We start from the raw sequence: 17,140 nt of genomic DNA, 5'->3' as shown, positions 1-17,140 counted from the left end.
ACACAAAAAGAAGTAAAATGAATTGGACATTTAAGAGAAGAAGCTAAATTTTACAATTTCCTAATTTATTGAACATAAAAGTCCAAATCTAATTTCTTATTTCTCGATCATTCTGACATCGACATCTAAAGTGTTGAATAATTTCCCCGATCTTTATTAATTACAAACTGCTATATTATGACTTTGTTAACAATAATGTTGTTTTTAGACTTTTTTATTTTAGTCATTTGGAAAGAATGTGTTAGCCTGTTAGGTGGACGAGCATTTATTTGAGACAACATTTTGTAATTTATTCTTTTATATTAATGTTAAAGTCTTGTATTTAGATAAGTGCTTACAGAGTTACAGCGAGTTAATAGACTAAATTCAATATTGTCAATAAAAAATCCCAGGACCAGGGTTGATTTTTCTACGGTTTTTTATTAAAATCCCAGAATCAATGTTGATTTTTCTACGGATTTTTATTTTTATCTTCTTCTAGCTCTTTTTTTTTTTTTTTTTTTTAATCATATCCCAAAAATCTTGGGAGTTGAAAAAACCTACATTTGACCGCTCCACTATTTGTAATAGTCTCCTTCAAATATTGGTATTTGACATAGAAAGTATGAAAATAAAGTAGAAAGAATATTTGATACCACAAATATTGGAACTTGTATGAAGACAAAGTAGGGACAATATTTGATGTCATAATTTGAGTGGGGTCATCAGCCTCCACTCGTCACAATGCAGATCCGCCTATGTGTGACTTTGATATCATTTGTAAGAAGATTTTTTGATATTAACATTTAAAATTTAAGAAATAACATTCTTATTATTGATTGAGAATAGACTACAAGAAATTATATATATTTTCTCAATGATTTCTATTATAAAAATTTTCCTCAATCTACTAAGACTAAAACTTTTATCTTAGTCCTAGTTTAGTCTGACAATGGTATTCGAATACCTCAGTTATAAGAACAAAAAATAAAAATATCCTTTAGGGTTAAGATTACAAATTTCTTAAATGAAGTACCAAAGAGGAACAGTAAGGAACTCTAGAGCATCAAAAGACATATTATAACAAAATTTAACAACCCCCGTTATAAGATATTGAGAGAAGAACCTAAATTTTACTATTTCCTAATTTATTGAACATCAATCCAAATCAATCGAACTTTTTTTTTTTTAAAATAATAATTTCTTAAATCAGTATGAAATTGAAGGTGTTAAATAGTTTCTCCAATCTCTATTACAATGATGAATTTTTTTGTTTTTAATCATTTGGGAGGAGTGTTTTAATTTGATGAGTATTTTGTTTTGAGTGAAAATATTATTTTATATGAACTATTAAATTCATGCATTCAAATAAGGGCCTGTCATGAGTTAAAAGGTGGGAAATTCAATCTCAATAAAAGTCCCAGGGTTGGCCTAACAATGTTGATTTTTCTCAGCTTTCAGCTTCTTTTTTTATTTTTCTTTTGGTTTAAGCCATTAGGGAGATGTTTTTGTTGGACAAGTGACATTTTATTTTATAAGAACATTAAAGTCTTGTATTTAGAAAGTAAAAATAAATTTATTGTTTTGGTCATTGATGTTGAACAATGCTCATTTTTCTATGGATTTTTTGTTTTAGTCATTGATGTTGAATAATTGTGACACATTGTTGACGCCACGTTTTTATAATTGATTGCAATGAGGAGGGTAAGTGGTCACTATAAAAGTCTACTTATAATGCTGATTGAACTACAAATAAATCTTTGTAATCTTAAAATAACAGCATATTAGAAGATAGAAAGATGGGTTCTCTAGATAACAAACAACAACAGTCCATTAACAACACAGGGAATGAAGATTGCTTGAATGCCTTTATGTTCAGCAACTTAATCGCATTCCCTATTGTCCTCAAAGCCGCCATTGAGCTGAATTTATTTGCAATAATGGCTAAAGCAGGCCCTGGTGCTCATATTTCCGCCTCTGAAATAGTGTCTCAGCTACCTACTAACAACCCATCCGCAGCTTCAATGCTTGATCGCATGCTGCGGTTGTTGGCTAGCCATTCCATGCTTAAGTGCTCTTTGCGCACGCTTGAAGATGGTAGAGTTGAAAAGCTTTACGCTCTCACACCTTCCTCTCAACTTTTTGTCAGCAACGATGATGAACTGAGCTTATCAGACGTATCGATCCTTTCCTATCACCCAGCTTTGATGGAAGCTCGGTATGCAGTGGAACTTCAATACGCAAAAACGTCTTCAACTTCAACACTTAATGTTGTATTTATTTTAACTTGGTTTTTGTGTTTGTATAGGTTTCGCTTGAAGGATGCAATTCTTGAAGAAACTGACGGTGATTTGTTCAAGAAAGTTCATGGTCTGACTTTGTTCGAGTACATGAACAATGATCCAACTTTCAACAATATTTTCAACAGTGCAATGGTCGGTCTGTCTCAGTTTGTGATGAAGGGGATTCTAGAGGTATACAGAGGATACGAAGGGCTTTCATCATTGGTTGATGTTGGTGGTGGAATTGGGAAATGCCTACACATGATCACCTCCAAGTACCCTCATATTAAGGGCATTAATTATGATTTGCCTCATGTCATACAAAGCGCACCATCTTATCCTGGTATTAATTTGTTGTATATACTTATATTCTCAGATACTTAAATTAATAATCTTTTTTATAAAAAAATTTATAAATGATTTTTATTTAAATTAATATAATAATAAAAAGCATTAGAAATAAACCAAAAAAAGAAAACTGGCCAGCGGAGTCGCCACTCTGGTGGCCGATTGCCGTTGTTGCCGCCAATGACGAATGGAGCAACAACCACTGAGATCATCGTTTGACAATCTAAGGAATGGTGTTGCCAGTTTGGTCAAAGGCAGCAACAAGCCCAAAAAGATTCAGTAGAACTTCTCCGACACCATTAGTTAGATTGTTGACTGGAATTCTCAACGGTATCAACAGTGTCAACACCTAAGCAAAACAAACACCTTGAAACTTTTACGTAAAGTCTTAATCTCTATATAATTTTACACAGGTATCGAACATGTTGGAGGAGATATGTTTTCAAACGTCCCAACAGCAGATGCAATTACGTTAAAGGTTTGTTTGGAAATAAACTTCTCTTCCGTAAGATCTGATATATATTGAACATTTCAATGACTAATTAGTTGGCTTAATTTGTCCTCTCTCCTCTTTACAGAATATACTTCATGACTGGAGTGATGAAAACTGCATTAAAATTTTAGGGAACTGTTACACAGCTTTGCCAAGTAATGGGAAACTTATAATTTTAAGCGCAGTATTACCAGAAGAACCTGAGTCAAGCAAGTACTCTATGTATGTTTCTAGAGCTGACAACCTTATGTTAATGCATACTCCAGCTGGGAAAGAGAGGACAGAAAAAGAACATGAAACCTTGTGCAGAAAAGCTGGATTTTCCAACTTTCAACTTGTATGTTCTTTTCAGGGTATTCATGCAATCATAGAATGTTATAAGTAAGGGCGTATGATCTGTCTGCGAGATTATTCTCTCCGTCAAAATAAAAAATAAAAATCATGAATCTATTTATGATGTATCTGCGAGAATTCTATCAAAATAAAATAATGAATTTATATATCAACGACTTCCTTAATTACTTAATTTCTTTTGCTCCAAGTGTTAATAATTGATAAGCTAATACTTTGAATATAAAATATTCTTCTTTGTCTTTTATGCAAGAGAATTAAAACAGAATGAAATATTATTATATAGTTTGTTATAAAACAAAGGCAAAGAAGATCGAACAATAACACAAAAATATCCGCCTTGAAGAGTCGGTCGTGCGATTGGAGGTGGTGGGAAATGGTGAGTGAGGATGACAAATGAAGGTTTGGGTTTTGTAGCGGGGATTTTGTGGGTTTTCTTGGAAGTGATTTGGAACGATGGGATTAGCCGGAAAACGAACAATAACACAAAAACAGCCGACTGCGACGCTGCTAACGTTGCCATCTCTTGCTAACATGAATCGTCCATTTTCTTTTCTTTTCTTCTTTCTCTGGCGGCCAAAATGTTTGTCGACTATTTTACTCTTAGTTGTAACAGACTTTTAACTATCTTATCCTCCCTCATAACATACATTACTAACAAAATTATGTTTTAGATACTAAACTAGTATTTTAAAAGTTTGAAGGTAAAACAACGTCATTAATTTATTTTTTTTTTTGGTGGGAAAACGTTGTTAACTCTATTATTAAGTTTTTAATAGATTTGGCTAATGTTACGCCACTGATGAAGTGATTATCTAGTACAATTGTGCATTTTTTTCTTTGTTGGTATTTGGAAGTGTTTGGGTCAATTTGTGCACACTTGAACAAGTCCTTTGAGACCCTATAGTTAATAGTCAAATAAGTTTTTAGTGGCTACTCCTTATTAGTAGTATTTCACGTGATAATGTAAATTAATAATTTTACTAATTCATGCATTCTTACTAATGTGTTATGTGTCTGGGTGACTTAAAATTAAAGTAATTAAAATAATTTGTATTGGATTTATAATAAAATAAGCATGTTTGTTTACTTCAATTAAAATAATAATAATGATAATAAACTTCTAACTCTCAATAAATTACAAGTACTTGATTAAAATTTCAAAAATCAAAACAAAAGTCTTGACCAACTTCACCAAGATAAGAAGCTCTGTTAAATCTTAAATGTTCATTAATTAATGTAATTAAAAACTAGAGCCGTGCTGAATACGGCCAGAGGCAGGAAATTTATTTTTAGGGGTCAACATGTAATGTTCAGCAAATAATTTGCTCAAATATAGAAAATTAATTTAGGAAGTCACCTTTTTTATTTTGGGGGCTTAACTGTCAAATTCAACGAACGAGAAGGTTAAAATAAATGAATATTAAAAAATGAAAATGACATGTTTTTTGTGTAAATTAAAATTATCTTTGTTGGTTGGGTGGCCTTCGTATAGCTCCGCCATACTTGTGTAACCCTACAATGTTTGAAAAACACTTATAAAAGCTTCAATTAATTTTTGAGAAGATGAGAATAATAACTTTCTTTAAAATCTCGTTTCTTCAAGAAGTTAAAAATAATGGTTTTTGGTTATGTAATTGAATCTGGATCCTTGTAGTTTCTATTTTAAAAAAGTATTTGATAAAGGTTTATTTTAAAGAAAACTAAAAAAAAAAAAAAAAAATCAATGGTTGATTTTCTAAAACAAAAAGTCCTCTAAGTAATTTTTTTTTATATATGAAATATATTTTAGTAGACATGGGTAGGGACCGGTCCTAACCGAGCTTGGGTCTGGGCCCGGTTGGGACCAGTCACTCATGGGCTTGGGACCGGTCCTAGGCCCCTGAGAAATTTTAGGACCTGGACCGATCCTGGGCCCATAGGACCAGTCCTACGGGCTTGAAAAGTTATTTTTCACCCCCCAATTTTTTTTTTTTTATATTTAGAGGCAAAAAAATTATGTAGGGGGGTTTATGTAATTGTTAGGGGCTTGGAAAATTAATTTCCACCCCGAGAGATTAGTAAATTTTTAATTAATTTTAAAAAATAATAAATAAATTAATGGTTAATTATAATTAATAATTATTTATAAATATGGGGATTTAAATTTAAACTTTAAAGAGATAATTTAATTAATTAATTTTAACATAAATATAATATTCACACAATCACACTTCAGAAATAAATAATTAAATAAATTGTTTTTATTAAATTATTCATAGTCAACAATATTTACATCTTGCAAATTTGTGTTTCTAAAGAGTTCGAGATCTTCAAGGTCCTGCTGTAGTCTTATCTCTGCATGAGTCCAATCTCGTAAACACGTTATCACTTCAATCATCTTATTGGTTAAAGAGTATCTTCTGTCTTCAACAATTCGGCCACTCATTGAGAATGCTGACTCAGATGCAATTGTAGAAACCGGCACATATAAAATGTCATGTGCCATTTGCGTTGTTGTTTCCACCATTTAAGCACATCCATCTCACGTTTTCTCATTCTTCGTCATGTAGGACATGTCCATTTGTAGATAGCGATTCAGCTCATTTGGTCTATGTATGTACGAGTTGGAGCTGCTACTTCCACCGCCATGTTCCATATACGTCCACATGCTCGATTCTTGATAGTTGTCTTCATCAGGGTCATCTCTGTTGGACGTTCCAGTTCCATTATACCTGCTCTGATATAAAGGAAAAAGACTTTCCAATTTTTGCTTAAAATTAATCAAATAATACGTATAATCATGTCCTAAATGCTGGCCTATCTCAGTAATTATACAATTAACTACTTGTAATTTAAACCTATGATCTACAACAAGGCCTAATCCATATAAGAATAAAATATCTAACCAATATTTCTTGTATTTTTTTTCCATCTTTGAAACAATTTCCATTAAGACGTTATTATATCTATATTTAGCAAAAGTTTTAGAAATTTGAAGTAAAATATCTAACCTTAAATTAGTAGTAGGATAATAAATACCACTTAATGTATTAGTGGATTCATAAAAAACTTTAAGAAATGAATAAAAAAGTTCACAAACCATCCAATCATCATAGCTGACAACTTCCTGCAGATTCTTTCGGTTAATGAAATCTGTAATTTGTTTTGCAGTTGGCAAAGCTTTTTCCAACATCAAGTAGGTGGAGTTCCAACAGGTAGATATGTCCATACATAACTTCAAAGGTTGAACCGGTGGATCCTCTTGCTTATACTATTTGACGTACTCTTGCCATCTTTTGTTGCTACCGCTGACAATGAATCCGATAGTCGCGCGCACCCTCTCAATCTTTGAATTTATAGCTTCTAAACCTGCTTTAATAATTAAATTGATGATGTGGCAAGCACATCTCTAGTGAAAAAATTTGCCTTTACCATGCGGATCCAATCTCTTTTCAAATAAAGAGATAGCTGTGGTGTTAGTAGCTGCATTATCTAGCGTTAGCACTGCAACTCTATCACGTAATACATATTCTTGCAAAATTTCAAGTATTGTAAAATAAATAGTGTCAACATTATGTGCAGTATATAATGGTCTAAAACCTATCAATTTTTATTGTGAAACCCAACCATGATCTAAGTAATGAATTGTAATAGTTAAAAAATATGTTTTTGATTTACAAGCCCATATGTCTGAAGTAAGTGTAATAATGTATTCCTAAAATTTTGAAATTCATTTTTAAGTTGAATATTTATTTGGTTATAAAGTTTTAGTATGCCTCTTCTACTTGTACTTCTACTAACAGGGGTATATACTGGACAAAATGCAGTTTTAGTCAATTGAATAAAAAAAATGATTTTCAGATAAAGAAAGTGGAGAGTCCGCAGCAACTATGTATTTTGCTATTTCTTCTCGTGCTTGGAGTGCATTGTATTGCCATGTTGATAGAGTTGAGGATTGTGGATTAAAATTAAGTTGAGTTTGAATTTGCTTACCTGGTCTAGTTGAAGATGAACCAGGCAGCTGCATTATTTGGGGGTGCTTCTTCTCCAAATGTTGTCGCATCATCGAGGTCTCCTTCTCAGTGTCAATAACGGTTCCATAGAAATTACATACCCCGTACAATTCTTCCACCCTCCCATTCGCCTTTGCCCGTTTTGTTTTTGTGAAGTGTCGCCATACACCAAACACAACTCTCTTTGATGGTCGGGAGGGTTGGGCTGTGGAGTCGTAGCTCGCTTATGTTTGGCTACACCTCATCCCAGCTGAATGTGGTTGCTGTCGTTGAATTGCAGTTGCTGCCTGTGGAAAGAGTGAAAATGGATCGAACCCTTCTATTTCTTCAATTGATGGAACGTAAAACTTATTTGGCCCTTCCATTATGAATTTATGATTTAAATAATAAATAATTAAAATGAAAAAAATTAAATAATAATATGAATAAGAGATGATACTGAAAACTAGAAAAAATTGAATAATATTAATAAATAAATAAATTATATGAATAGATTATAAATGTAAATATAAATTGAATTGAAGAAAATATGAATGAGAATTGGATTGGAGTAGAGAGATTGAGAGTTGGTGTGAAAAAAATTGGAAGTGTGGGTTTATTTATTTATTTTTTTTGTAAAATATCAATTTAACCCTTAATATTTTGTCAATTTCAAAATATTCAAAGGGTTTTTGGATATTTGATAGAAGACTTTTCAAAATTAAGCAAAAAGGTTTGGTCCCAGGCCGGGCCTTGGAGGAGGGCTCAATCAAGGGACCGATCACTCCTCCTATAGTCCTGGTGCAGTTTGGGACCAGGCTCTACAAGGACCTGTCCTAAGACCATTCCTTTGGACCGAGTTTTAGGGACTAGTCCCAAAAGCTCAGGTCTATATTTTATGATATCCTTTTCACTTACTTTCACAAACATCGATACAATAGTTTCAAAGGACATCCAAGTGGGTCTTAAATCTCTTGCTAAATTAATTAATGAATATTGTAATAGAAAAAAGAAAAAACTTCCCACGTTTGGAATGATTTGTGTTAAAAAACTCTTTTATTTTCCACACATTTAGACCAAACGATGTATTCCCACCTAGGTTTAGCGAAATCCCAAGTTATATCTCTGATTGCATTTATTCTGGATTCTCATCTTTAAATTAATGTCATTTTTTTTTTAACAGATTCTTAACTTTTCACTATAGCGTGGTGCACGTTAGCATGCTAAAATGCGCTAGTGATTTCTTTGAGAAAAGATGGGCTCGTGTTAGCAAAAAAGGGTTCACATTAGCAACATCCAAGCCAATGGTTTTTTGCTTTTTTTTTTTTGATTGATTTCGAAGTCTAAAATCACTTCTGAGTTCACCCATGGACTCCCCACAATCTTGTATACAAGACTCATACCTTCACTTTCTGACCTCACTCATCATTTCCAACCACCTCCAATGATCACTAATGGTGTTAGTTTAAGGGAGAAAATTTGAAATAAATACAACCAAAGGTATCAACTTGAGATTTTGCTAAAGCTCGGGTGGGAATATGTCGTTTACTCCACACATTTATTATAAAAAGTAATTTATGTGATTCCTATGCAATTAGGTGATCATAACTGATTGGATTATTATTATTATTATTTTTTAATTTGCAAAGTTGACTGGATTTTCTTATACATGATTTTTTTGTACATCATACAAATGTTGATTAAAATATAAAAATAAATGTTATTGTTGATGCTTGATTTTGACACCAATTAATCACATGTGAGAAATGCTGAGCTGACTCAGAAGACACACGTGTATATGGGGGTATTGGGTTGAATAAAAAATGAAGAACAATGTTTAAAGTGGTTCGGATGCTTAAATAAGCGAATCCTATGTCCACTGGTATTGTATTAATATATGATATCAGGTCGCGTTCAGCGACCTGATTTATAGCTTAGAGAATACAAGTGAATACACAAAAGAGAGAGAGAGAGAGAGAGAGAGAGAGAGAGAGAGAGAGAGAGAATGTATGCAATTTTAGAGACAAATTAGCTAATCCCACAAACGGGAGAGGAGCCTTCTATTTATGGTAGGATGAATTGAGGTAATGATTACTATTTATGGTAGGATGAATTGAGGTAATGATTACTGAATCTGTGAGTGGGTCAGAATGCAGTGCAAATCCTTCTTTATGTCCCGCTGCTCACCTGCTCGATTGATTTCCTCGACTTGTGCAAGGATTGGACATGTGGAACGTTTCCAGCCTTGCGCCACTTTGGCACATATCCACTACACTGGCAGGAGCATGCTGCTCACATCAACATGCGACGTGGCTGCGTCAAAATGGCTGCAGAACTTACCTAAGCTCTGACCGCCCACGTTGATCAGGCTTGGCATCAGTCATACTTTTTCAGGCATAATAGAAGTCCCCTAGTTTTTAAGGTTTGAGGATCCAACCTTGAGAACTACACAATTATGCCTTGATTTGATGTGCGTCGAATGGACACTGGTCGATCCTACTTGGTTACAAAGAGGTTGCGGAAACATTCCTATGTAGGTGACCTGAAATGATCTTCCTCAAGGTCTGCGACCTGTTCTAGATCTTTTCCAATGCCATAACGATGATTCTGGTCTTCGACCGAGGTTCTCGACCTGATTACACTTGGCGGATTTTTTGTTGAAAGCAAAGTCACGTCACTTCGCAACTGACATGCGACGAGGGCAAAGAGTCACATCACTTCGCGACTGACACGAATAAGAGTGTTTAATGTAACGACCTCTTTAGATGTTATCTGTTGCACTTTTGCAGCTGATATCCTGTGCGCAATAAGTGACAGCCATGCACATTAAATGTAAGCCAAGGAGTCACTGTGGATGCTAATCGCTATTGGCAAGAGAAATCGTGGTTGATCCCATTTCTCTTGCCAACCTCAATCCAGCGAGCAGAGCTTCATACTCGGCCTCATTGTTGGTCGCTTTGAACCCAAAATGGAGAATGCCATGAATGTGAGTCCCTTCGGGACTTAGAAGAAGAAGGCCTGCCCTGACTTTTTTCCTATTTGATGACCCATTGACATAGAGGCTCCAGGTTGATAGGTTCTGAATAGTTTCTTGGGTGACTTCGCTGGCTTGTTGCTCGGATTTCTTCATCGGATGATATGAGAATTCTGAGATAAAATCGGTAACAACGTACCCTTTGATGGTTGCTTTCGGTCTGTACTGCAGATCGAATTGACTTAGTTCCATGGCCCACTTGAGTAATTTACCCGATGCCTCTGGCTTCTGGAGAACTTGCTTGAGCGGGTAACTAGTCATTACATGGATTGTGTGGGCATGGAAGTAAGGTCGCAACTTTCTGGAGGCGATCAGCAGGGCACAAGCCAATCGCTTCATTTTTGGATACCGCATCTGGGCATCCAGCAGATGCTTGCTCGCATAGTATATTGGCCATTGGACCCTGTCCTCCTCCTGGATTAGAGTTGCACTGATCACATACTGAGAGACAGAGAGATATAGAAGGAGAATTTCTTGCGGGAGAGACATGGACAGAAGATGTGGCTTTCCGAGGTGCTCTTTAATACATTGGAATGCCTGTTCACACTCGGGAGTCCACTCAAACTTCTTATTGGCCCTGAGTATATTGAAGAATGGCAAGCAGCGATCTGTTGCCCTCGATATGAAGCGACTGAGTGCTGCTATTTGTCCTTTAAGACTTTAAACGTGTTTTTGGTTGGTCGGGCTTTTTATGTCGATGAGAGCTTGGATTTTCTCGGGGTTGATCTCTATTCCCATCTGGTTAACCATGTACCCCAGAAATTTTCCTGAGGATACTCCAAATGAGCATTTGAGAGGATTAAGCTTTATTCTGTACTTCTGGAGGATGTCGAACATCTCAGCGAGATGTGCTATGTGATTTGAAGCGACATACGATTTGACTAGCATGTCATCAACATAGACTTTCATTGACTTTCCGATCTGCTTGAAAAACATTCGGTTAACCAGTTGTTGGTAGGTAGCTCCAACATTTTTTAGGTCGAAGGGCATAACTCTATAGCAATACAGCCCCCGATCTGTAACAAATGAGGTATGCTCTTCGTCTGATGCATACATTGAAATCTGATTGTATCTTGAGTAGGCATCCATAAAACTCAACAGCTCATGCTTGGAGGTGGCATCAACGAGCTGGTCAATCCTTAATAGGGGAAAGGTATCCTTAGGACATGCTTTGTTGAGGTCGGTGAAGTCGACGCACATCTGCCATTTGCTGTTGAGCTTCTTTACTAGAACCAGGTTGGTAACCCAGCTCGGGTAGAGCACCTCCCGGATGGATCCATTTTGAAGGTGATTATCTACCTCGATTTTCAAGGCAGCATATTACTCCCAATCCATTGCTCTTCTCTTCTAGCGGACCTGCCTAGCTTTACTATCGATGTTCAGAGTATGGCAAATGATATTCGGGCTGATCTCGACCATGTCGGCATATGTCCATGCGAACACATCGATGTTTTCTCTTAGGAAGCAGGTCAAGTCACTGGCGAGCTGGGGGTTGAGATTGCTTCCAATCCTCAACACTCGACTCGACTCGACTCGTTCTAGTTGACTGACACTTTAGATAAATCCTCAACCGGCCTACTGGAAAGGCATTCTTGGATATGAGGATCCAAGTTATCCTCTGCTAGACCAAGCTGTGGTTCGATCAGGCTGATCGCCATTGCCTATTTGGGAATGCCATGCAGAGTGCCTTTTCCCCTGCATGCCATCTGCACTACCCTTATATAGCAATCGCGAGACACGTGCTGAGATCCGCTTACTGCCCCTATCCCCTTCGGGTTGGGGAACTTCATCTTGAGACGGTAAATCGAAGTGACTGCTTTGAAGTTTCTCAGTAAAGGTCGCCCTAGAATGCCATTGAAAGCAGATGGGCAATCCACTACTAAGAACTCAGTGATCTTAGTCACGTCGTCGGAGTCACCCAATGTGATCGGGAGTGAGATCGTCCCCTTAGGGATCAGGTGAAACCATATAGAAGGATGGAGGCAGGTTTCAAGTCGGCCTCATCCAGTTTCATTCTTTCGAAAGCTCACTGGAATAGGATGTTCACAGTGCTTCCGTTGTCCACTAACATTCTGTGGACGTCGCAACGCCCTATCTGGGGCGTGATGACGAGAGCATCGTCATAGGGATGATGCAATTTGGCTGCATCTTTTTCAAAGAAAGTGATTTCCTCCTTCCTACAAACCTTTGACAGTCGCAGCGTTGTGTTCATTACAAGGATGGGGTCGTGATGGGCTGCGTGAGCATACTTCTCTTGGGCACCTCGTGAATTCCCTCTGAGGTGCGCTCCCTCAAAGATTATCCCTACGTTGCAGATACCTTTGCGACCATGACGCTTCCTACCCGATTCCTCCTGATTTTTCTCCCGCATGGGAGTAGAGTCATCAACATACTCTTTGAAGTTCCCCTGCTTAATGAGGTCTTCAATTGCTTACTTAAAGGCCCGACACTCATCTGTGTGATGCCTATTGTCCCGATGATAGCGACAATACTTTTACTGTTTTTGGCTAAAAGGGAGCCTTTCATGGGTTCAGGCTCTCCAAGCAGGCTGGCTTCTTCTGACTTATCAAAAATAGTCGAGATCGATGCATTCAGAGGGATGTACTAACTCTTGTCGTGATTACGACGAGAAACTGGAGCGTAAGATTTCTTGGGCTCATATCGCTGCTTTTTTCTTTTTTGCTGATCGACATTAGCCCATCTGCGATCAGCCCTTCTATTCTCCCCCCGACCAGGCACACTGTCCGAAGGGCCGGGGTTATTGCGGTTGAGTGCTGTACGGAGTTCTCAATACGAAGGTATTTTTTTGTAAGGCTGTAGAAGCGGGTGAAGGAAACATCATCCTCAGATTATAGCTCTTTCCATAGGTCTGTCTGTAGACGAACTCCTGCGATGATGAGAGTCTGAATGGACTTTTCGGGAGTGTAAGCTACCTTATGAAGCTCCCGATGGAACCTATCGATATAGGATTGGAGGGGCTTATCCCTCTCTTGCCTTATGTTGCAGAGATAGATTAGAGGCATCGAGAACTTCCTGTTCGCCTGGAAGTGTCTTAGAAATGTCAAGCTCATTTGAGGTCATGAGCTGACTGATCCTGCTAGGAGTGACTTGAACCATCGCTTGGCATGAGAAGTCAGAGTGACTGCCAAGCAACGACATTTTGCCAAGTCAGAGACTTGGTGGAGTTCCATGAGGTCGTTGAACTTGTATAGATGATCCTGCAGATCAGAATTTCTATTGAATGCTTGCTTATCGGACATTCTGAATCTTGATGGAAGAGGGACGGCTAACACTGCCAGAGAAAAGGGAGACATGCGACCTGCCTTTGCTCATTTCCCTGAGCCTTTAACTGATCCAAGTCTCGCTGTAGTTCCTCAATCTGAGGCAGCGAAGCCATATGGGGATCGCTTTTGGTAACGCTGGTTCGACCCTCACAGTTGCGATTGAGGAAAGACCGTAGGTTGGATTCTTTCTCGCTTGGGCCGACAGTCCCAATTGCTCTTGACACACGCTAGCTAGAGTCGTGTGATGGCATTGAATGGTACGGGGAACCTTCCTGACCTCCGCGATGGTGCGAACTGACCCGCGGACAGTGGGAACTTCCTGCATGATGATGATCGAGGGTATTTTACCCGAGGTGCGGTCAGTGTTCGCTGGTCCTTCAGAGCCTCTAGGCCCGCTGTTTGCCACTTGCTTTCTCTTTCTTTGACATGCTACAGTGCGTGCGGCATGGGCTATTGTCCTTTTTCGCGCTTTCATGCAACCTGCAGGCATTTTTAGCGGTGGCACCGCCTTATTCGATTCAGGTGGCACGACTCGATCCAACCGGTCTAACCTTTGGCTGACCATTTAGAGAGTATTGTTGAACCTCTCTAGGTAGCTCATGACGGTTGGGTCAAGCCGCGAGCTTGAAGGGATATCCCCTATGGTATTTTGTGGGACTAAGGGCACATTGGGAGAAGTGTCCTCTTGTACTTGGGGGATCTCCTCATCACCATAATTGGTTCGCTCAGATTCAAATCGGCGAGCCATTTGCTGCTGTGGGACTGATTAGTCAAAGATTCTCCTGATGAAGAAGAAGTACTAAATCAGGCCCTCTTTCTAGCGCTAAACTGTTGATGCTTGATTTTGACACCAACTAATCGCACCTGGGAAATGCTGAGCTGACTCAAAAGACACACATGTATATGGGGGTATTGGGTTGAATAAAAGATGAAGAACAATGTTTAAAGTGGCTCGAATGCTTAAATAAGTGAATCCTACGTCCACTGGTATTGTATTAATATATGAGATCATATCGCATTCAACGAGCTAATTTATAGCTTAGAGAATACAAGTGAATACATGAGAGAGAGAGAGAGAGAGAGAGAGAGAGAGAGAGAGAGAGAGAGAGAGAATGTATGCAATTTTAGAGACAAATTAGCTAATCCCACAAACAAGAGAGGAGCTCTCTATTTATAGTGGGATAAATTGAGGTAATGATTACCGAATCTGTGAGTGGGTCAGATTGTCGTGCAAATCCTTCTTTATGTCCCGTTTGTAATACTCCGTATTTTCTTTGTGGGTTTTATTTAATTTTATTTATGTGAATCTAGGGGGTAATGAAACTTTTTAGAGATGTTTTAGTAAGAAATAAGGCATAGTGGGTTTATTAAGTAGTTTTGCAAGAGCACTTGTGTGAAATTGGAAGTGTGAAAATCTTTCAACAACATTAGGAAATTGATTAAAGATGAGGGGTCTTTTTAATAATGTGTCATGCAAGGGTACATGCATAATTCTCCAGGGGTGAGATCATGATAAAACTTAACTTTATTTAAAGGATTTTGGGGTGCAAGATGTAAGAATCAAAGACTAAGGGATGCATTTATTTTTGGCCATTGCAAGATGGATTAAAGGCAATTTCTTTTGGAGAATTAGCCCACGGTTTTTGCACATTGTTTTGCCATTGATGGTTGTGAAATTTTATTAAATTGAGATGAGGAATGGTGGAGTGGAGAAAGAGTTAGCCGGGAGAAACAAAAAAATAAAGTGTGAGGAGAAGCTTGTTTTATTCTTTTTGTCTTTCTCATTTCACATTCATTCTCCTATGCACATTGAAAGAGAGAAAAATAACATTTGAGTTAAAATAGAGGAGAGCCGAGTGGTGCTTGTAGGAGAAGAAATTTCAGAGAAATTTTGGGATAAAGGAATAAGGTTACACATGCATTTTCAATCCTTTATTGTTTTTAATCGATCTTTAATCTTCTCTTTGTTTAGATCTTAATTCCTATAATAATTTTGGATCAAATAGGTGAAGAAGATTGGAGGACTGAGCACTTGAGTTAAAAGCAAAGGAGAAAGTGTGAGTGGAATATTATTAAACTTGCATTTAAAATCATGCATGTGTTGGTTGGAATGATCATATGCGTGTGCATACCCGATTGATTGAGGTTTTATTTTAGTTCTTTAGTTCTGAATTTCTAATAAATTGAAGATCTCCGTGACATGCATGTGTTTGGAATTGAGAGTATGAAATTATGTTTATGAAAATATTGGGTAAATTGCTATTAAAAAGAGGTACTTATGCGTTGCATGTTACTTATAATTAGGCATGGCTTTTACATGAATTGAATGGTATATTGCATGTGCATTTCGGCTGCTGGAAAGGTGTATTAATGATATAATTTTGTTTAATTGCATTGTAAGATGCAATTGCATGTGTGGGAAGTCAGCTAATTAAATTGTGTGGAATGAATTGGAAGGTTGTGGGTTAGTTATAAAATTCACTTGATTAGAAACATGAATATGGGTGGATACTAAATGAATTTTGAATTTTATATTTGAATGTTGTTAAGCTTTGTGATGAGTGGACGGCTGGAAAATTTGGGAAATAATGGGCATGAGACTGTTGGCCTATATTGTATAGAATGTGAACGTTTACTTTGCCTAAAAGGTTAGAGATTGGCTGGATTTTTTTTGGGTGGTAATAGGTATGAAATCATGACCTGGAGGTTTACTTAAGGTATATATATATTGCTGTATTGTTGTTGCATTGTTGGCTTGGTATTTTTGGAGTCATCAATGTAGTAATTGCTGCATTTTTATAAACTGCGGACTTGATTAAATGTGATTGTTGAGTGGGAATAAAAATGTTAGATTTTTTCTTATGGGCAATAGGCTCTTGGTAGTAGGGGGTTAATTGTCATGTTTAGAAGTTTTGGGATCTTAGTAGATTGATGATAAATATAGGGTGTAAATAGAATTTTACATACTTTTGTATTTTGACGTGGTGAGCATTGCATTCATGATTACATGCCTTTTATTGGAATTTTATATCATATTATACTTTATATATGCATAAGGCATGCATGATGCATATTTGGAATGAAATTGTGGATGCATGATTATTGTTATGTTTGACTTCCGGATTGGAAACCGTACCCATCCCCCCCTCCAGACATCAGCTAGTATTTGAAATTTATCCTCATGCGCGCATTGAGATGGTCCGTACTACCGAACCATTAGGATATCCTCCTAGAACAAGACGGACGCTTGACGAGCTCCGGGCAGGATTACACCAGGCGGTTATTGGCCGGTGTGGGATTTTGGATGCCCCGAGGGTAGACTGTGGGCGAGATTATATTTGATACCATATCATGACGCCCCAAGGGTAGACTGTGGGTCGAGCATGGTTATCCAA

The 17,140-nt window shown here is 37.3% G+C and overlaps 1 protein-coding gene across 1 annotated transcript; it reads left to right on the top strand.

The window, feature by feature from the left end:
• The first annotated feature begins 1,754 nt into the window (after positions 1-1,754).
• LOC116111931 (caffeic acid 3-O-methyltransferase-like) lies at positions 1,755-3,565 on the top strand. The gene is made up of 4 exons (XM_031398089.1): positions 1,755-2,197; positions 2,288-2,604; positions 3,023-3,087; positions 3,188-3,565. Exons 1-4 carry the CDS (start codon positions 1,779-1,781, stop codon positions 3,485-3,487), a joined length of 1,101 nt encoding a protein of 366 aa, XP_031253949.1. The 5' UTR covers positions 1,755-1,778; the 3' UTR covers positions 3,488-3,565.
• Positions 3,566-17,140: the final 13,575 nt, after the last annotated feature.

Source organism: Pistacia vera, unplaced genomic scaffold (assembly GCF_008641045.1).
Source record: "Pistacia vera cultivar Batoury unplaced genomic scaffold, PisVer_v2 Contig654, whole genome shotgun sequence".
In the NCBI taxonomy this organism is placed as follows: Eukaryota; Viridiplantae; Streptophyta; class Magnoliopsida; order Sapindales; family Anacardiaceae; genus Pistacia; species Pistacia vera.
Note: the sequence above shows the minus strand (reverse complement) of the source record. Positions and strands in the feature narration are given on the sequence as shown.

Excerpts from the sequence above, each read along its gene's own strand:
- LOC116111931 (XM_031398089.1), top strand. The coding sequence starts at position 1,779 with ATGGGTTCTCTAGATAACAAACAACAACAGTCCATTAACAACACAGGG. Across the intron at positions 2,605-3,022 it reads AAGCGCACCATCTTATCCTG|GTATCGAACATGTTGGAGGA; the intron begins GTATTAATTTGT and ends AATTTTACACAG. Across the intron at positions 3,088-3,187 it reads CAGATGCAATTACGTTAAAG|AATATACTTCATGACTGGAG; the intron begins GTTTGTTTGGAA and ends TCCTCTTTACAG.